We start from the raw sequence: 21,828 nt of genomic DNA, 5'->3' as shown, positions 1-21,828 counted from the left end.
ATTTAACTTACAAAAGCTCACTGCTAGAAAACTTGGTCTGCTGCAACTCTCAGCGCTTTTAAATCAAGTCTGAAGACTTTTCTGTTTCAATTTTAACCTGTAATTTTATTTAAATGTTTTTAAAAGATTTCATTCGCTTTTCTAATGTGTATTGTGCAAGCGTATTTTAATCTTGCCCCTGTAAAGCACTTTGAATAGCCTTGTATCTGAATTGTGCTATATAAATAAACTTGCCTTGCCACTAGTCAGGGCCGCCCATAAGGGGTAGAAAGTGGGAAGGCTTTCTAGGGCCCAGCCACTTGGGGGGCCCATGGTCTTTGGAAGCCAAGAACCTAAGTAAGATAAACTTTATTTTTAGATATTTATGTCAATATCTATTCAAAGTTGGGTGTTTACACAGAGCCGCGGCTCCGCTTAGAGCCATTTAAAAAGCAGTAGAAAAGCAGAAATGTTCAAAATGTTACAGATTGAGCACAGTGGAGTGTAACTGTTTCAAACATAATCCATCCTATAAACCCATGTGCCAAATGGTGACAAGATTGGGTTTTGATACAGTTTTGGCTGGATTATATTTCCTGAGTCGTTCCTGCTCACGGAAAACACATGTACCTGCTACTTGTGTCTGGGTGTGGTTGTGAAAAGTATTTGGACCCCATGAAAAAACAGGTTGGGTACCTTTAGTTCTTCTACATTAGTTACTCTGTAATTGTCCTGAGTCTACAAACAGGTTTAAATTATCTCTCCACATAACGTACATTTTTGTGAAAAAGAATTTCCCTTTGGGGACTATACCTTCTAAAGGCTTTGACATAAGTCTTCAGGTTGACACAACCAGCCAGGTCTGACCAGTTTTTCACAAACCTGGCCAATTGACCAACCAGCCGGGTCATACCACAATGAAGCTGACGAGCAGCATTCTCCTGTTTTAATTATTGCCGTAACCACCAAGGTCCTGCTTTCTGTATTTTTTCTAAAAAATTAAAATAGACCTAAAAAGTTCTTAATGCAAAGAAAGACACAAGGCACAAAGAAGTTGGAAATAATTGAAGGAACAGATTTGAGTTCAAAGATCAAGAACTTTTTTTGTAATGATTTCAGTGCTTTTGCAGTGATGAGAGGAGAATGAACTAAGCCTAAATGTTGCAACCAAACATAGGCCAACTTTATAGTTTTGAGGGTAGGTTGGTTTGGTTATTCATGTAGAGAACCGCCTTTTTTTCATTTGTGTGTGAAGAATTTGTTGATGTTGTTTTTTAAGTGTTATTTATTTCAACAATACCACCAACAGATTTCAAATTATTTAATGTCATGTGCAGAAATACAAAAAAGTGCAATATTTGGTGCAGTCGATTAGTGTAAATGTATCTAATACCAGAAACTAGTAGCATAGAAAACGTGCAAATTGTGAAAAAACTGTTTGCTTTAGTGAATAAAGAAGAACAATGTCTCTGTGTGAACTGATTATTTTGTAGAGATCTGTTGATCTGTTAAACAATTGTGTGAGTGTAAGGGAATCAAAATAAATTGGTATGCTGGGCTAAGTCAGAAATGTGCTACTATTTTAAAATAATAAGCCCTTGCTCCCCCAACTGTCCCTGCAAGTCCCTGGTTGATAAGATAGTTAGTCTCTCTACAAATACATGTATGTGTTTATTGAAAAATGTTAAGCGCTCTGAGTGAGAGAAGAGCGCTATATAAATAAAATGTATCATTATATTATTATTATTGAGGGATGAGCACACTCACACTCATTGTTGATAGGAGTAATGGGTAAGGGGGGCCCATTGACTTTAAAAAAGCTACAAAGCAATTATTTTCAAAAGCTACAGGGAGGCATCTTGTTTACTATCACCGAGTGGGGACATTTGTTTTCATCAGTTTTGACCGGTCCAAGATGGCGCCCGCATTTCTCGCGCTCAACGCCCAACGCGGCGTCTATCCTTTATATGTCTATGGCATCAACCACACAGATAATTTCATAGGCTATACATCCCCCTGATTACTGTTGCCTAAAAACAACATAAAAGAAAAAAAACTTTGGTTAAGACAAGGCCCACAAAAGGCAATGACATACTTTTTGCTTTTTTTGGCTTTCACCGCAGCCTACATTTGAATTAAATAAACTATGCTATATTTGTCAGGTTTCCATTTATTTTCAATTCATGACATCCCCCTTTTCAATTAAACTTTCTTTATTGGAATAAAATTCGAAATTTAATCTAAGATGGTTAGGCTATGTGTGCTCAAAATGGCACTACCCCACATCTACAAACATGTGTTGTAGGCCTACAGCCTATTTAACAGTTTTTGTCAGGATGAATAAAACCACAACATGTTCTAAGTAAAAAGAATATATTGATTGTTACCTTAAAGATGCAACAAAACACAACATGAAGCTTAATTTGATCTATGAATTTGATATATTAATCTGAATGAAAGATCCACACTCCAAGATGGTCGGTGCTGGACTTGAACCAGCTACCCTCTGATCTCTAGCACAGGTCCCCACAGACTGAGGCACTGCACCCCAGTTAGGAATACCTTTTATGTTACCTTCTCTTGTGATCAAGTTATGACAATGTGATGATTTTAGAGTTTACAAAAAAAGAGATTCTCTGTAGTTTATCAGGAATGAAGTTGGCCATATAGCCTATTTTTACAATTACAATTAGTATTAGGCCTATATTATCTCAGTGTCTAAGCTACATTTACTGACATTATTGTTCAAAATGTAAAGGTAATAAAGCTTTCAAAAAGCTAGCACCAACATTATACTGTTATAATTATAATGTTGTCATACTGTTAATAGCACCAGGCTTTATTTTGCTAATAAATAACTGTCAAAAAAAAATAACTTAAATAAAAATATCACATGACCTTTACTTGTAATGGGAATTTTTTTTGCGGGCTACTGCAAATTTGAGACAAGTCTGAGAAGCCTGCTTTACCTCTCTCAAGAGTAATGGTTTATTTGTTTTGCTGTAAGGCAATTTAATTTATGGTGTCCCAGGTCCTTGGCCTTGATCCTAAAGCTTGTCTGTTTTTTTCTGTACCAGTGCATCATCTATATTGATCTGCTGTCTGCTTGTTCCTATAGTGGAAATATACTGAGTTTCACATTCACCAATATCCAATTTAAATAATTGGCCTATACATATCAATAGTAGGTCCATATAAAATAAGCCAAGCTTCTGGAAGATATTTTAATAATTATTTCAGAAAGGTGCAAATGAAAAGTAACTTAAAGACAAGTTTTCTCTCATGATGAACTATTTGTGTGTGAGGCATCTAGGCCTAGATGGTGCATCAGTGCCTTAAAGTGTTCCCAGTAATCAAGCTGAGAAAGTGCCTAAAATGGACCACCAGTTATATTAAAGGGAAAAACTCCAGTGGTAAAAACTATTTGGTAAAATCTATTTCGCTGAACAATCTATATCTGCCTTCATCCCATGTAAGCATGCATGATAGGCCTATAGCCTTATTCTACTAGCCTGAGATACCTGGGACAAACTCGGGGATGCAAGAAGCTCTGTGTGAAATATATCTATGTTTTTTTATTTTTTTTTATAAATAATAAATGAATAAATCATAGTGTTATAACACTAATTCAAATTTGTGTCAAAAAGGCCAAACAGGATGATCCACACTATGGTGCCTTTGGTAGCCTACCCCCAGTATTTTGTAATGGTAATAATGAAAAAGTCTGTCAAGTTAATCAATCACTGTTATGTCACAGTGTTGGTCACAGAAAGGCAAAACAAATGTTAAATAGCCTAATTCTCTCATTTTGACAATACACATTACATAACCAGGCCTACTCATGTGCGCGCATGTAGGCTACTTAGCCTATTAGTCTACTGTATTGATAACAACCAAAGTCACATTTTGGTGAGTTTATTTATTGCAAGAAAGTTTACTTATTTGAAATACCAATTCTATGGGGAGCACGTGAAGTAGGCATGGAGGTAGGCTACCCAAAAACCACCTTCGCTTCTTCATGCTGAATTCAAGTTGTCCAATCAGTAGACACCAACTCCTCCGACGCCGATTGGTCACACACTCTGCCGTCATGGGTCGTTGTTACGTGTATTCACGAAAATACTCACGCACTTTTTTCGTTTGCTTTCCAAGTGCCGCAGTGAGAGTTTACGTACCGGTGACAAGCTGTGCTCAGAAATGAACGCCATGACATGAACGAACGCCAGGAACTATCCAAGTCAAACACAGAACCTTCCTCATTGACATATTCAAGATGGTATTAGAAACCATTTCAAAGATAATAAAAGTCCAGCTTCCAGCCTACCTCAAGAGGCTCCCTCTTCCAGAGACGATCGGAGGATTTGCAAGGTTAACAGGTAATTGATATGCAGCTGTGTTGCACTTATGTCCTGTGAAGATGACTTGTGAACTAATGGGGGACACTTTTCAGTATACTACTGGGCGTTGCGACGATGAAACTCTGTAGCCGTTATTCGTTTGAGTTTGTTCTAAGAAACATGAACTCGGTAATAATAGGCCTAACTTTTAGTGCCTGTTGTAAAGCAGCTCTCTCTCACACAGTTAAGAATGCCTGCGAGTTTGAATCTTGATTGGGTTTACAGTTTCGACGTTTGTGTTAAGTGTGTTCTACTTGCTGTTAAAGTGATATCCAATTAACCCCGACGTTTGGAAATGTGATGCTATAGCATGCTATGTAGCAAGCATTCCCTCCACCATATTATGTAACTAGCTCAGCCTGTCATACGATCAGCTGAATAGACTGTTTAAGCACATGCATGACAGTTATCCCGGACTAGAGGGTGATCACAACCCATGGACCTATAAAGAAGTCACAACCTCAAAACAAAACATCCGTGTTTCACAACCTTTTCAGGTCTGTGACTCCATGTAAGGTCCCAAAATGTAATTGCTTAAGTTTTTATTAATGCAAAATAAAAAATAAAATGCAATTTACAGTAGGGCTATAAGTTATGATGCAATTCATTATTGTCATTGTACAAACCATATCCTACAACATTCAGGTGCACTCGAGGACCAGACTCAATAAAGTAGATATAAGTAATGCATTCATTAACCATTAACTCATGTTTTGCTTTTTCTTATTTCATTAGAAATTTGCTAACTTATAGTATAGCATGGCACACTTTGAAATTCCGTTTCCAGCAGCAATGGGCAGGCTCCAGCAGGATTATGTTGTATAGGTGTCAAGGCATCGGTATCTAGGGATACAGATTTGATAGGTATCGGTGATACACACTTAATGCAGTTATTCAGTCATCGGGGGCTGTTGAGTTGTCGCATAAAAATGATTCCAGTGAGTTTCAACACAGTGAGGTTCATTGCTTTTCAATTTTGGGGGGCAAAGGTAGGCCTATCTGTTCTGTCTGCAGATTCAATGAGAAGAAGTTTTAGAATTGGTATTGGGACGCAAAGAGATGGTGCATCCATTCTCGGTTTTCAGAAAAATCCCTGAAGTACTTTTAAAACTGTAGTTGCCACTGGACCACATCACAAGCATGTTCTGTCTCTTAAGTGGCACCTCTTGCACCTGTTAGATTCAGAACATGAAAGTGGATTCATTCATTTGCTGCAACTCTTCAACAAAAACACTCAACCATAGACTGTGTGAGTGAATACAGTTGCGTACAAGTGCACAGAGTTTATATACAGGAAAGCCAGCTAAGCAGAGCAGCAGTTTCGAGGAAGTAAAAGTCCACATCAAAGCTGATTGACTTCTTGAACTTGACCTTTCAGCCAACGCGGATCCTACGATAGTGTCAAATGTAGCCTAAAAATAGCCCGAAAAAAGCAAAAAAGCTGAGCCAGACCTGCATTACTGGAATGCGTCCGTACCATTGACATGTAATAACCATTTGAGCAATACCTCCATCTCAAGAAGGCAGTGCAACCAAAAACATAAAATGAAGATTTCAGTGCTGGGGGGGGGGGGGGGGGGGTGTATTTAGTTATCTGTAACTGATTGGAGGTGTGTGGAAGTCTCTTTTCGCTCTTGACTCGAGGCGTGGTGGGATGTTGGTTGAAGATAAAACCTGTTTCCATAATTAAATTGTGTTTTCTGTCAGATTAGAAGAAAGATTTACTGGGACTAAGTGCTCCTACTGCACATGTGGAATATAATTCCTTCAAGAGGATTAAGGATTAGAAGAAATGTCCCATTAGGCACCAAAATCCTGTTACTGGAAGTATTTGAATTGCCATGAGAGCATTATGAAAAGTTCCTTTTATAATACATAAATTCCATAACTGTGGTTAATCCTTATTGGTTTCACTTGTCTGTCCTGTCCATGTACAGTGGACTGTTCAATGAGTTTTATCTGAAGCGCTTTCTTCCCCTTGGCTCGGCATGTTATTTCCTCCTATAGGTGCTTGCATGAGATGATACTCTTCAATGATCAAGCCCAGTTATGGAGTAAAAAAATGCAGATTAGAAGTGAGCTAGTCCTCCAGCTGGTCCTGCAGATAAACACAGAGTTGATGGAGGAGAATAGACGTGTGTTCAAGCACTATTTGGAGCTGTTAGTGTGAATCAACCATGGATACGGTGGATGCAATGTTTCCCACATATAGTCTGAAGTTGACATTTTTGGATGGCCTCCGAGACAAATAGATTTGCCCTTACCCAAAAACAATTTTTGCACTGAATCTGAATAAATTACCTGTGGTGCATCGTGACTGGCCTGCCAGAGGGGAGACTTCTGGAAAATGTATCAATAATCTTATTTTCTGGATTAGAAATCGTGTCTGTAAAATGTCAGAAAATGCCATTCCCGATTTTGTTAAGCCTGAGCTGACAAATTCAAATAGCCATGTTTAGTATGACCATCAGACAGTCTTCTTGGAACATTCTAGGAAAAAGGTAAATGCTGTGATCACAATAGTTGCTGTTTCATTTTCTGTCGGTAGACAAATCAATGAATGAAACTAATTGCTTCAGCTCTAAATTGAAGTGTCAGTTTTTAGAGCTTCCAGTAATGCACATTTAGGTGCTGGAGTTAGGGCCAACGCCAGAGTGAAATGTTAGAACAATATCCTTTTAGTAGTAGGCCTAAATGATCTTTGTGATGTGTCTGCAGTGTCCGAGTGGCTGCGGTTGCTGCCCCTCTTGGGTATCCTGGCTCTGCTGGGCTACCTGACCATTCGCCCATTCCTCCCCAAGAAGAAGAAGCAGAAAGACAGCCTGATCAACCTGAAAATTCAGAAAGAGAACCCTAAAGTGGTCAATGAGATAGACATCGAGGACTTGAACAGCGCAAATGTGTGTTACTGTCGCTGCTGGCGCTCCAAAACTGTAAGTAGAAGGGTTCATTTTCTAACCTCTTCTGTAAGCATGGGGAAATGAGTGAAATGCTTTGGGACTGAACTGTAGTGACTTTTAACGGCATTAGTTTCATATGTTATTGTTATTTGTAGAACAGATAGGTGTGATACAGTTGAGTGGTTATACTTCTACTTTACTGAAGCAAGTAATTTTTTAGTATGGGAATTTGGTGTGTCTGTCTTGCTGATCAGCTAATATGAAGTTGTTTCCTGTTTTTAGTTTCCTGTTTGTGATAAGTCACACTTAAAGCACAACGAGCTAACTGGAGACAACGTGGGACCGCTCATACTCAAAAAGAAGATCATGTAATTTGTGAGAGTTTTTTTTTTTCACCTCCGGCGTCTTAGAGTTTAAACTTCTTATAAGTTTGTAGTTGACAACTACTACTTCTTTCTCTTTCTTGGTCTTGCCATGGTGTAATGTTAATGATGGTCAGAAAAAAATTACTTCACTCTTCATTTTAAGTAGTCCTAACATATCTTAAAGAGTCAATTTCCAGTCTGTTTGTTTGGAAACTGTACAGTATTTGAGGTTGTTTAGGTTTTGCTTGTTGTGTTTTTTTTATGACCGGTTCTTCATAAGTCTGTTTTTGTTGGGTCACAGAGCAGCCTTATAACAGGACTATAAATGACATTTGAATCATGTCATAGTCTTTTTCAAATCCGATAAAATTCATCATTGGGACCACTTTGAAGGGGAAAACTTGAAACACAACTGCAGTGACTTTACAATGACTTTCAATAATCTGAACCCATCAGGGAAATTCTTTCTTCTTCCCGGTTCAACGGCTGTACAAATGAACTACCACTAGTCCACTCTGTAATCAACACTTTGTATTGTAAATCTTCATTTTCGGACAATTCTTTGGTGTTATTTAACAGCCAAACTTTATTTTTTTTTAATAGCATTCTTTCTCCTTTTTCGGATTGTCTGTGTGCCAAATATTAACATGCTGTCTGTACTTTCAGGATGTGAAATAATCTATTATAAGTTATTGTGTGTATGGGAGGCTTCTCAATATTCTGCATATGTATTTTGTTCATAGCCTTTAACATTTTGTATTAAATGCCGTTGCCTACAAACATTTCAAAGAACTGCACCATTGACTAATACTCTGTTACAGTTTTAATCTCACTACCCTATTGAGATTTGATAATGGCACTCCTGCCGCAAAAGATTGTTTCTCTATCGTTCTATTTCTAGAATCTGGGTTCTCATAATGACTGTATAAAGTTGCCTTGCTGCTGGACTGTTTCCCCTTTTAAATTCATCAACATTAGTTTATACATAAATGGCCTTTATTGTCGGACCTGTTTTTTTCACAATGTCTACGAGTGACTGTCTTCATGAACCTTTGCAAGATTCTGCATTTGAAATGTAAAATATGAAAAGGAATGGTCAGGATGTTAAACTGAACAATCAACTGCAGCTTCATTCCCTTCTTTCACTATTATGATTTGGAAGCACTTCATGTAACCTTAACACAATGTATCAAATATTCTGTTGCTCATGTGCTTTGTTCATTGAAAACAGTAAGAACAAAACAAAGGCTATACTTACAGAGGTGCACTGAGCTAAAAGGTGAACAGTTAAAAAACGGAAACTTAAAGGTATAGTGACTTGAAAATCGTACACACAGCAAGTCACAGAATATAAATGTGTAGGCACTAGGCCTACCATGTATGTATTGTCAGAATGTACACTTCCGTATAACTACATCAAAGAGTCTGACAATTCTTGGTATGTTTAATAATTTATTCAAAGAATAAATGGTAAAAAACTAATGCTCAATCAAGTACATCTATCATAAATAGACACAATAACTCTTAAAATTTAAATACATTTAAATCATAAACATCTTAAGTTACACTGCATACTTTTTGTAATAAAAAAATCAAATATTTCACAAAAATGGAAACTTAAGTTCCTTGAAATCCAACTATAAAAAGGAGGGTTTACTTGTAGGTTTTCAACATTGACATGATTTTAGAGCCTTATGACATTGACAGTGGACATAGTAATTGCAAGATTGTGAATAAGTCAGAGGAAAGTATTATACCTGTAGATCATTTAGATATTCTGAATGTTTGTAAACAACATAAACCATTTTCATTACCAAGACACAGCTAATACATATTTAACTTAAACATATAAAAAATACACACATAGCAAACACAAAGCTTTAAAAATGATTGTGCAGAGAATACCGAAAGACTTCAGCTTGTGTCAACCGTTCAGTCGAATTAAAAACAATGAAATATTGCTACTGCCAGTACATTGACCTGCATAGCCCTGCAAAGTAAACTGATAGTGATAAAGTACAGCACCTTTTACATTATCAGATGCAGCGAATGCTCAGTGCTTGAGTTTACAGAAATGCAGTGCAAATAGTGTATTTGGTGAATATGACCGGCAGGAACATGTATCTGATTGAAATGTTTTTTTTGGGGATCAGAAGCAAAGAGATCTCTTGTCATACAGCCTAGCAAGACACAAAGATTAAGGTAATTTGGTTGGAGGAGACTGAGACCTGAAAAACAACCAGCAATATAAATACAGAGCGATTAATGTGTTTCCTGCAGCGTGGCAAGCACCAGGAGCTGACTGGCAGATAGAGAGAGACACTTGGTGGCTAAAGGAAAGCTTAAACATCCGAGGTTTTGAAAGCACATCGGAAGTCTCTAGAATTGTCCTCTCCTGTTGGATGAAGACGGGTGTTGTCAGAGCGTGCTCTCATAGGTTACAGGAGTTTCATCGTCACTTTCACCTGCTTTAATACCTGGGAAAGATAATAAGTGGAATGTGTAATTAGAAAAGCTACAGTAAAAGATTGTTTACTTGCAGATTATGTCGTTAACAATACAATATAAAAAGCTAAAGACAGGTCTACAAACAAATGAGTTGCACTTTTGCACTGTGGTTAATCAAATGTTGGTCCCCTGGAAAAGCCACAATGCCACTGTTGTGTGGATGTAAAAGACGTGAAGGTTTGAAAGGCCGAGTAAACAGAAGCATACTAAAGCTATGCAAATCCTTGTCTCGGTGGACGCATCTATTGCAAAAAAGGTGAAGCATGAAAAAAAGCTCTGCAGGGAAAGGGATACTCACTACTCACTACACAGCTATGGAGGCGAGGTTCGACGGGATTCTCGGGCTGAGTCGAATTGAAGTGTTGAATGTAGAAACTTACCCACCTAGATAAAAAGCTGATAAATTGGATTTGATGAGGCGCTCACCACAGGTGGGGTCCTTTGGTTTCTGTAGCAGATAAGGTCCAGTGACACCTATAAGAAGAGCTCCTACAGGAGCTGTTAGAAGGATGGACAGCACAGCCACAGTCAGCACGTCCATTCCGTACTTCTGCAGTTGCACGTCTGCCTTTGACCTGGCCATGTCTAAAGCTGTGGAGCCTATAGCTGCCTAATGAAGACAAAGACAAGGGTGTTTACCTCCCATGTTCATTGACAAATCATATTTATTTACCTTTATCACAAAACAATAATTCCATGCGTCCCCACACGTGAAATTAGAAACCCAAATATCTGTATTTCTTAATCTCAGTTCTAAAAAATATATTTCATACAATAAATTATGTTCTGTAAAACTGAGCAAAAGTTAAAACTCTCTGAAAGTAGAGAGCACTTACCTGCACTGTGGCTTTTGGCAGCCATGCCAGGGATATGAACAATTTTTCCTTAAAGTTAAAGCCCGCAAACGACACACAGGCAAAGGTGAACAGGACTCGAACCAGCAGGGCAATTAGCAGTGAGGCTATACCCAGACCTAAACACAAATACAAAGGAGTGACACAGGTGTTGGTACTGATATAAAGAAGGTGTGTATACATACTGTGTGTGTGTGTATTGTGTGTGTGACACTGAACAGGAACTTTCTATTAAAGTACAGTGAATGAGTGCTAACACAGACTCAGGTTTTATTATTTATTGGTCAAAGAGATAATAAAAAAAACTCCTGGGGGTTATTTTTCGTCTATGCAAATATATTTACATCTACACAGTCAAATTTGAATGTCTCATTGATAACAGCCACCTCATTGTGTTATTCTGGGGAGGAGTGTGTGTGTTTGTACATCTCACCAACTGTAAGTCCCTCCAACTCAGAGATTCGAATCTCTGCACCTATTAGTCCGAAGAGCAGAGGCTGAAACATTTCCCACGCCCAGCCCACCACTTCCTCCACACCTGCCTAAAGACAAACACGGCACAAGGACAGGTTTTATCTTTGAGACGCAGCAGTGTGGCCATTTAATTAATAATGTATTGATGACAAACCTGCCGCACGTCCTACTAGGTTGGATAAATAGAGTGCTTTAATAGCTCAATATATGAAATAAACTTTTTTTTGCCAAGTTAACCTTGTCAGCTCTAAAGATGTTTAACTCAGCACATTGAAAACTTAAATGTATGGTGTATGTCTTAGCGATATGGCGTGCATATGTCCTTACCTTTTCCTCCCCCCAGCCGATGCCAGCAAGGAACGCTAGCACCAGGGTGCAGAGGCCTCCAGAGCCTGGAAACCCAGCCACACCGCTGCCGAACACGGCAAAGACGGACAGACCCAGCACCAAGAAGGATCGCTTCATCACTACGTGTTTCTAAGTAGAAGAAAAGGACAGTTAATATATAAATATTGAATATGTTCACGTAATATACATTTTAAAAAATGCATGCTTATAGCCAGCATTTCCCAGTCATCCAATGTGAAATTATGTTAATTCTTCGCCTACCCAAAGTGTTTGGCCAGGTGTTTTTTTGTACAAAGGGGTTAAGTTGGTCAGTTCCACAAATTTGCTTATATTTGATTGCAAATGTGAAAATAGTGTAAAATCTGTAATAGGTCTTCTTCGGTTACATGTTATAAAGTACATTGTGTATTCTGTAAACCTTCTGATTATTTTCAAGTGAACGTGAAAATATTACAGATTTTTCTATGTATATATATATAGAAATATATATAAAAAAAAAAAAAAAATATATATATATATATATATATATATATATATATATATATATATATATATTTTTTTTTAATGGTTTACTTGGGCCTTAACCCTAAAGGATTTCTTGTTAGTTCTTGGCTAGGAATCCAAAGTGTATTCATCAAAAGGTCTTTAGAATTCATAATTTGCATTGGCCGGCTCTCTCCGAGCTGTGGTATAAGGATGACTAAGCAATAGTCTTTGTGGCTGGTGTCACAGTAATGCTACAAAGAGCATTACCTACCTGGTCAACACTAGGAAAGTACTGGATGAGGAAACCAAGAAGAATCCCAGCAACCATCCCACCAGCGACCTCCAGCAGTCCTCTCAGGAGGTTGAACCAAGTGGAGCCTGGAAGGATCGGCAGGGAAAATACACTGTTAATTGAATACAATTAAAAAGGTGTTTATTAGATGTTTTAAATGCCATTTAATAAAGCCCTGCAGAGGATCTACAATGTGGAAAACCGTGAGTCATGAAACACAAAATGCACTATGACTTGGCAAAAAAATTAAATTAAATGTTTTTAGAGTAAACGGCACACTCACACCCTCTGCTGGACTCCTGACAAAGCTACAGATAGAAGTTTGTTATTTCATGTGTTGACCTTCACTGCAGCACACTACCCCAGAGATAAGATGGGGTTTCATTTCGAAGAAAAGAATACTGAATTCAGCACTTCTTATTTCACCCTTCACCTCTCTCTCTCTCTCTCTCTCTCACGCACACACACACACACACAAACAAAACACATCCACGGGAGCGGGTACCTGTTGCGAAGGCCATGCCCAGGCATGTGGTGAAGCCCGTGATGGCAAGAATGTCGTCAAAGCTGCCCGCAGCCATCAGCAGGGTGGGGATGCCCTGCTCCAAGCCGTAACCATTCTTGGACAGCACTAGCATGGAGGGAACCACCACTGCTGGAGACACAGCGCCCAGCACAAAGCTATACAATTTGGAAGGACATTTCATTAATGTAGATAATACTGCAGAGACATAACAAATAAGAAATCGCCTTGGAGTGTTTTCGGAAAGGGATCAACCTTAAAGTACACAAGGAAAGCATTTCTACAGCATGAGCCATAGTGTACTACATTGCAGCTCACATGTGGTACCAGGCCTGAATTTGTTGCCAATCATTTTGATCTTGGTCTAACGATGATCATTTTACAACGCTGCAAAAAAACACAAACTCCCTCATTTCCGATCATTCGAACTCAGCTACCAATCTTTAAAAAAATAAATTAAAAGAAAAGCACTACACTGCTTCATGCTTACATTAAATGTCCGTTTCAAAAACTGACATAGGGCAGTGCAAAAATATTTGTACTGGCAGCCAGCCACCCTTCAAACACTGATTCGAGTTAAACTACTGACGGCATACGAATGCTGACGAGGCAGAAAAAAAAGACTGTTTCGGAATTTACATGGGCAAAAGGAGAAATCGAAAAGACCCTTCTTTTTGTCAATAGTAGATGTATTTTTCCTTTAGACATCAGAGATTGTAATGTGAACCGTGTGGGAACAGTTCACTCTATTCTGCTTCATGGGAACATCTCCTCCATGGTCTAAATTATCTCTGCCATCAAAGTTCAGCCTTCCATGTCAGTGGGAAAGGGGTATTAACGTGTGACAACTCTCACTCTGCCTCTATCTATCAACGCTTTGCTCACACAGCAGACACTGGAAGAAATAAAAAGATTTTCCCCTCTTCCTGTTAGCGAAATATCAGAAACATTACAAAGGAAACAGAACTTAATGTGAGGTAGAAATTCATCTATGTTTTAAACTAGGCCCAATTAAACATAGGCTTTTTAACAGAACTTCTCTTTTTCATTACTTTTTACAATACTTGAATAGCGCTTAAAAGGTCCCACAGATGTACTATTGTGTAAAACTGATTGAGCACTTGGCCTCTGCATAATTTGGTTTAGAAGCAATAGCTATTCTGAATTCAAATGGTGCTTTTGACCTTGCCGTTAAGGCACCTGGGGCCTCATTTATAAAGGTGTGCGTAGAAACCTTCCCAAAACATTGCGTTCGCACAAAGCCAAGAATGTGCTGCGCAAAAAAAAAGTTGAGATTTATAAAACTGTGCGGCGCACTGTTGCACGCAATCTTCCCTTTATAATTATCCACCTGCGGTGAATTGTGCGCAGACGATCTCCGCCCGTGTCATCCCACTTCACCTCCCAGTTTCATCCCACAATCTACCATACATGGCGAATGCTAAATAGCTCCTGAATATGATGACACTCTTAATAAGCACGACATTTTGACTGACAAAAAGGGAGGCAACCAGCCGCAAAGAAAGCGACTGGAAAGGAAGAAAGCCCGTGCCATGCGTCGCTGTAACTGCTACTAAAACACAAACACACGCGCGCGCTGATCACATATCATGATTGGTACAGTCGTTATAGTCTTTGGTAAACTGTTTTGCCCAACTTTGTACTGTATGAAATATCACGTATTAGCGAACCTGTTGGACTATATGTAGGCCTATATAAAATGTGTTGTGAGAAGTGAAATAATGCATTAGCCTATAGTCTATTCCAAAGCATTGTTCCCTTTCCGTGAGATCCACACATTTCCAACAACAACGTCAGATTATAGTTTAAACTTCCAGGGTTAGTTGTTATGGGAAAGAGATGCATAAAATAATTTGCTAAATTCATAACATGATTTTATGTAACGAAATATTTAGTTTTAATTAATATGTTTGACCTTAACTTTGTACAAAACTACTTTTTACACACAGCCTAAAATATTGACTTTGCTCTCCCGCTGGCCACTCACGGACACACCTCCCGACGTATATGATATTATTATAGAGTAGAACTATAAGATTGCATGTAAAAATATAACCAAAACATGTATAGACCTACTTGATAAGTAAATCAACCTACATCATTACTGCATGCCATAGACAACAGTAGCCTATATTCGCAACAATAGGTACGCACATGTAATTGATTAAATACATTGGGTGCCATGCATTTCACAAGGATATGTGTGTTTTTCCGATGACAGAGCTTTATTTCGTGGTGTTGCCATTGAGTGTCGCTGATTCCCCGAGTCAGGAAAACCTTGCGGTAGCTCTACGCATGGTCAAAAGTTTACGTGGGAATACGCACACTTCTCCGCAAAGAATTCTTTTATAAATACCACCGTTTTGCCACCGCACATTTGACCGCACATTCTGCCTGTCTACGCAAGGTTTTTGTGCGTAGAAAGCTTTATAAATGAGGCCCCAGGTCTGATTCCTTCTTGGGACCTTGTTAATATCACACATCTGCCTTTCTCCCTACATGACCCGTCTGTTGCCTCACTGTATAACCATTTAATGATAAAAGAGAAGGCAAAACATTCTAGCGGCAAATATATTTTAATCCTACTGGTTTGCTTGTCCGTCTCTCCTAGACATGCTGCGACAGATAATAGCAGAGCTTGTTATTTGTGTGGAGAAAAGCTGTGCTGTATTTACCCAAGGATGAAGCCCCACTCCCAGGGCAAGCCCATGAGGAAGTGAGAGACGAGAGCCGCGGTGCAAGCTTCTATGATGCAGGGCCCGCACGCCACTCGCAAACACACCGATTTCAGCTTCTTCAGAGCCTGAGAACACACATGCACACATCCTTCAAGAGTTTGTTACAGTGATTAAGTGACTTGGCATGAACAAGTGTAGCCATGTTAAATTGGACAGAATGATTTGTGGAAACAAAAAATTGACTTGATAACCAATTAGGGAGATTTTTTAAAGCAAGAAATATCAGGGGAGTCATGTGTAGAGAGATAAGACTTTATAGATGAGATTGTATAATGAGTATAGGTGGAGTGTGTGTGTGGCATACCATGGGATCCAGCCCCAGACCAGCTCTGGCCAGAATGACAGCCAGGGCTATGTTCCTCAGTGACGCAGACCACTTGAAGTTGATATACACCCCGTCTGTTACCACAGGGATATTTCTCAGCATGAAACCCATCAGCAGCATACCTGCAACACAGGGGAGGGGAGTGAGAAAGGAAAGATAACCCTTCAGGAATGCCTCTCACGCACACACACAGACAGACACACAGACAGACACACACACAGAAGAAAGATCTCCCTGTCGCTTTTTGAACTTTGGAGACTCAGCATGGAACTGGGATCACTGTCCCTACAGCACAAATCATTCCGGTTTCAACCAGATCTCAAACCTTCTCTAAAGTATTCACAATCAGCCTTTGTTTCTTGTGTTGTTACTGTAAGTCCAAAAGCTTTGAACTTCATAAACACAGATTGATTAAAAATGTATATTTATTGTATTTGAATAATATATATAAAAAAAGTATGAGTGGGTAGGACAAGAAAAGTTTTCAACATGTTAAGTTGAAAATGGTAACATTTATTTTAACATGTTCAATAAGTTGACTAACAAACTAAAAATAATCACATTACAATGGATATGAAGAATTTGGTAAATTATGCTAAATTTAAGATCTTTATTATCACCGGCTATAAAAGTATTCTCAAATAGGTTTTTGAATTAATACTTTAATCAAATTAAGCGCAGCGATGAACTGCAACAACGAAAATAATACAAAAGCAAACTGGTAATGAGTGGGGACAGAGAAGTTCATTCATCGCCTTCAGAATGTTAAAAAAAAACACACGGAAACAGGCACTGGCTGTGGTAAACAAAAACACTCTTTAGAAGACCGGATAATTATAAGTGTAAAGGAGGAGGGACACAAACTCCAAGATCAATCTTAGTTGAACTTTAATCTGCCATAAGATGTTGTTTGCAAATGAGGGAGTGGCTGCAGTTTCCTAGATTTTGATCTTTTGTCGCTGGTGGCTTATGATATCCACTTCCAGATGAATGAAAACAGAAAATAATATCTTATCACATTTCAACCATTGCAAAATAATAATTTAAAAAAGACAAAATACCAAAAGAATCCCACCCATCAGCAGCTTATTTGTTGCAGACTAAGAGCGGAGTATAAAATGAGTTATATGATTATAAAGTTAATCATGAACTGCCTTCATATCTTATATCCTTTTTAAATCAAAGATAAAAGTAAAACATATGAGTCAGTAGATTCCTTTGTTATACAAAGCCACATTGGACTGGACCTAGATGATTTATGCTGCGATATTTGATCAATCTGTTTCAATTGTAACAACTATGGTAGTAAATACCACATAGCTGAGCCTTGTTATCTGTCTACTTGTCCTGGACATGGTAGGCATTTCCTTTGTAAAATAAGCTGTTTTAACACCGATTCTGTCTGGAGTTGAGCTACTCAATATTAATGTGGTGAAGGCATCTGTGTAACAAAATGCTAAATAAGGGCTTGTATAATGCCTGCATGTAAAACACTAGTACTTTGTGTCAACCTTACCCAGGAGTGGTGGGAACGGTGGAAGTTTGGGCAGATGGACGAGAGACACCAGTTTACCACCAATAATTGCGCAGATGAAGAGGATTGTGATGCCAAACAGGTTTCCCCCTGGAAGACATTCGTCCTCTGTGACAGACCACACCACTCCAAAGAGCACAGCTGCCAGAAGGACTGGAAGGAGAAGGACATCAGACGTTAGCATTTATGTAATACGTCACAGACAGCAATACTGTGATCAAGATAGTACAGGCATTACAAATGAGAGGGTTGATGAACAGATTACTACATGTATGTGTGTTGGTATGTGTGTTGTATTCTTATTGACAATCTCTCAACCTCTTATTAAATAAATTTATAAATAACCAAACCAATAAATAGGGCTCAAGAGAGCGTATTGGTGATGGACTGCTCATCACAGGTGTTTTGTGACACAAACATAAATGTAAGTATAAGTATAATTATTACTATTAACATTTCTGAACTCATGAGCATGTTCAAGGTAAACAAGGTTCTCATGTCGTCTGCACTTCTTCCCGGTCATATGGGAAGGGATTGACAACATGCCCCCCTCCCCCCTTGCTTACCTTTGGTAACGATAGAGGCCACAAGGCCTCTTGGTGGACACGGGCAGAATTTGCGAATCAAGGGGCAGCAGATCACTGGCGGGTCTGTGTTGGTGCCAGCATCCTGCATGGGGTTTCGAGGAATAAAAAAGGTTGTCTCCTCGGTGACATTTGGAGAGGAACAGCGCCGTACCACCACCTGGATCTGGTTCACGTTTAAGTGCTGGATAAGCATTAAAAAAATGTCAGTCATGTCTGCCCGATGTAATGTTTTGGTTGATGCCATAACAGCTCATCTATAGAGGCATTAAATGTTAAAACAAGTATTTATTTTCCTTTAAAAATGGCTATTGCCACTCACCAATATTCAGCACAGTACACAGCATTTATCAATATACAGGCCTTACACAAGTAGATTAGTGATCAACATAAAAAGGGACATCTTGCACAGAACAGCAGATCAAAAGAGTCATCATACTAACACAATGCTCATGGAATAATTTGCAAACTGGTAGATGTTCCTGTACCCTATTTAATTGCCAAACCCTTATGAAGTGTTATGCCTTATCTATCAATGTATTTAACACAAAGGTTAGTCATACAAACATAGTACAGAGAGGCTACTATGTCTTGGCAAATAACAGTGAAGAGTGAAGATATGAACGGTGACTCCCACACCACTCTCCTGGTCACATTACTCAGGCTGGTACACTGGCACAAAGTTTTGACTTGGCCTCTGGCTGCATTTTAATTAATGCTCAGTAATTATGTTCGGGAACATTACAATTAATTTAAAAAGGGTTAGAGAGGGGTTTATTAAAACAACACAGAATACTATAGTGGCGAGAGAGACAAAGAAGCAGTGCCACATCATGGCAGAAAAACAATCATCCATATTCAGCTCAAAAAGTCTTATTTAGTGCATATAAAAAGGCCATTGTCGTTTAAGAACCCATTTTCATATCATGAATAGGCTTTCATAGGCTGTCAGGCCTATTAACAGTATTTTCACTATTTCAATTAAGTAAATGAATAACTAGGTTACACGTGGGCTAACACTGTAAGAGATTCAGTTACTCTACCTCAGTATGGTTGAGTACAGGCAAAGCCATTCTGTCCACCACTGGGCTGGGTGTTGGGCTGGGTGTTGGGCTGGCTGCTGGACTAGGCACCGGACTGGGTGCAGGGCTCGGCTCCGGGGTAACTGGTTTGGGCTGAGTGTCCTCCATGGCGATTGGCTGAAGTAGTTTCGGTAGACTCAATTCACTCTCTTTCACATTACCTTGAACCAAGGGGCAAAGGGTGGGATTGGCCATGGAGGGGCAGGTCGTTCACTTTAGCTTCTGTAGGTCCAGCTCTGACCACAGGCTCCTGTGCATACAACATGTTTTTTATCAGTAGGAAAACAAAATGATTGTGTACTTTACTTGAGAACAGTTGGTGCTTCTGCAGGCGTTGTGCAACATGGCATGGCATTGAAAAGTGATCATTTAATCTCACACAAAGGTTAGCTGAGTTTGTTTGGTTTAACAAATACTATACTTGGTCTGAGCAAGAGGGGTATTAGGGGGTTAATCGAGGGGAAGAAAACAGACCAGGCTACACGCCCATGGACCTATAAAGAAACTAGCCACGTGTTTCCTGTCTGAATAAGGATTTTTCAGGCTAATATGGTACCCACACCGGTATGCTGGCCGCTTCACACTTCCACGTGGAGCACAACTAAGAGTAACTATGCGGAAACGTATTACACTCTTTACTCGTCTCCGTGCTCTATTTTTAACAGCTTTTAGTTCAAACTATGTATGCCATGCCACACATAGCTATGCGTCGTTGACAAGCAATTTCCATGTCTGGCAGACTCATGCTACTACATCGTTTTGACAGTTACTCTCTTGGTAACAGACGTTGGCTAATCCAATTGAGAACGGACCACACTAATCAATCCTTATGGCTCAACCATATGGCACATCTAGCAAGCGTTAGAGCGGATGGTGGGACACATTAGAATTAACAAGCAACTGCCAACAATTGGTAGCCATAAAGCTAGCCAACTAAGTAAAGTAATGTAAGCTAGCCAAGGCTAATGCCATGTCTCTCGGGGTATGGTTCAGTGTACTGCCAATGAAGCCTACGTTTCTTCCTATGACAACAAATAACCACCCCAGCTCCACATAGAGGAGGCACATCTACACCTCTCGAGGGACCAGGTCAATGTCCCTCGCTTTGGGGCTGTATATTACGTTAGCTAACGTCAATGTAACACCCATTATCGGACAACAACGTCCTATCTCAGTAGCGATAGTCCACAGACGACCGTAACACCATATTCCTCCCTATCAAATATACCACTTCACTGTGATAACCACTTTATAGACGCTTTGGGGCTGTATATTACGTTAGCTAACGTCAATGTAACACCCGGCTGCCATTGAACACCAATTATGCGCTACAAGGACCTCTTAAATAAGGACCATGCGTAGACCAGCTAAATTTGATGATCTACGTTGACACACATGTGAATAATCTTTCAAATTCGCGCTAAGAGTACAGTCCCGGCCGTCCGGTGTTGGATACCTTGCCTCAGCCTAACCGTAGCTGGATGGCAGGCTGCATGCCCCCTATCAACAGCTGACAGTGACGTCCACACAAGGCGCGATAGGTTTGCTGGCTAGACCACTCGTGACCCATTCAGACGGGCTTCCCCTAAATATATACCAGCAGAAAAAAGCAGCTCACCTCAAACCGTAAACATTGTCCTTGCTTAGCAGTAGCGGAGTTCCTGTGTTATATAGACCTGCTGGGAAATGGGAGTCAGGCGGATTAGTGATGGCCAAGGAAGCACGGTAGTCCCTCCCACCTACTGCGCACAGGAGTGAACTGTGAGACGCGAGGGGGGGTAAAGTTAGGTGAAATGGAAAAAGTCAGTCAAGGTCGTTGTTGATGATGTTTGAATTTCAGTATGCTATCAATCACATTTAACACACTTGATATATTTGCGTTGTAAAATATTTAGCCAGGGATGTATTATGAGATGACAACAGAATACAGTAGGGGACACCGGGGTAAGTAGGCACACTTTTTACTCTAGTGAGAATTGTTCATTACCTAAACATCTTTCAATAGTCATTCCTACATTAAATTGAAGCTTAAGGTGTTGGCTTGAAATGTAAACCCCTCACTTTTTCTAACTTATTGTAATAAAGAAGAAATTTACCATCAAAGACACTCTAACACATTGTGACAACCAACCCCATCAAGGGGTCGGTTGTCACACACTATGGGGTTGTTTGTCACGATGTTATCTTAATGGGAAAAATCTTAAAAAGAAGGCAAGAAAGCAGAACTACATTTGAAAGTTTAATTTCATTGTCAAGTTGAAAAATAGGCCTACATAAATGTATGCATCTTAACACAAAATGAGCAAGGAATTAACAAAAAGGAAATCCATATTAAGACCAACCTACTGTATGTAGCAACATAAATAACAAAACAAATAGGTCTTACAATAATAGCCTACTCAAGGATACACACATTCA

The 21,828-nt window shown here is 39.3% G+C and overlaps 2 protein-coding genes across 3 annotated transcripts; one reads left to right on the top strand and one right to left on the bottom strand.

Annotated features, from left to right (window-relative positions):
* The first annotated feature begins 4,184 nt into the window (after positions 1-4,184).
* cisd2 (CDGSH iron sulfur domain 2) lies at positions 4,185-8,798 on the top strand. The gene is made up of 3 exons (XM_080029156.1): positions 4,185-4,355; positions 7,095-7,309; positions 7,559-8,798. The coding sequence occupies exons 1-3, from the start codon at positions 4,253-4,255 to the stop codon at positions 7,646-7,648; spliced, it is 408 nt and encodes a 135-aa protein (XP_079885282.1). The 5' UTR covers positions 4,185-4,252; the 3' UTR covers positions 7,649-8,798.
* A 282-nt stretch (positions 8,799-9,080) lies between these two features.
* Positions 9,081-21,101, bottom strand: LOC307251628 (sodium/hydrogen exchanger 9B2). Of its 2 annotated transcripts, none has more exons than XR_013844907.1 (13): positions 21,029-21,101; positions 19,372-19,660; positions 18,311-18,512; positions 17,727-17,897; positions 16,190-16,332; positions 15,823-15,950; positions 13,109-13,284; positions 12,583-12,689; positions 11,805-11,954; positions 11,437-11,545; positions 10,986-11,122; positions 10,448-10,759; positions 9,081-10,118 (listed from the first exon to the last, which is right to left on the bottom strand). XR_013844907.1 is itself a non-coding variant. In XM_080029003.1 (13 exons), exons 2-13 carry the CDS (start codon positions 19,603-19,605, stop codon positions 10,060-10,062), a joined length of 1,800 nt encoding a protein of 599 aa, XP_079885129.1. In that variant the 5' UTR covers positions 19,606-19,660; positions 21,029-21,101; the 3' UTR covers positions 9,081-10,059. The 2 variants fall into 2 exon arrangements, 1 of the variants encoding a protein (XP_079885129.1); XM_080029003.1 differs by having other exon boundaries at positions 10,576-10,759.
* Positions 21,102-21,828: the final 727 nt, after the last annotated feature.

Source organism: Ammodytes marinus (genome assembly GCF_949987685.1).
Source record: "Ammodytes marinus genome assembly, chromosome: 6".
In the NCBI taxonomy this organism is placed as follows: domain Eukaryota; kingdom Metazoa; phylum Chordata; class Actinopteri; order Uranoscopiformes; family Ammodytidae; genus Ammodytes; species Ammodytes marinus.
Note: the sequence above shows the minus strand (reverse complement) of the source record. Positions and strands in the feature narration are given on the sequence as shown.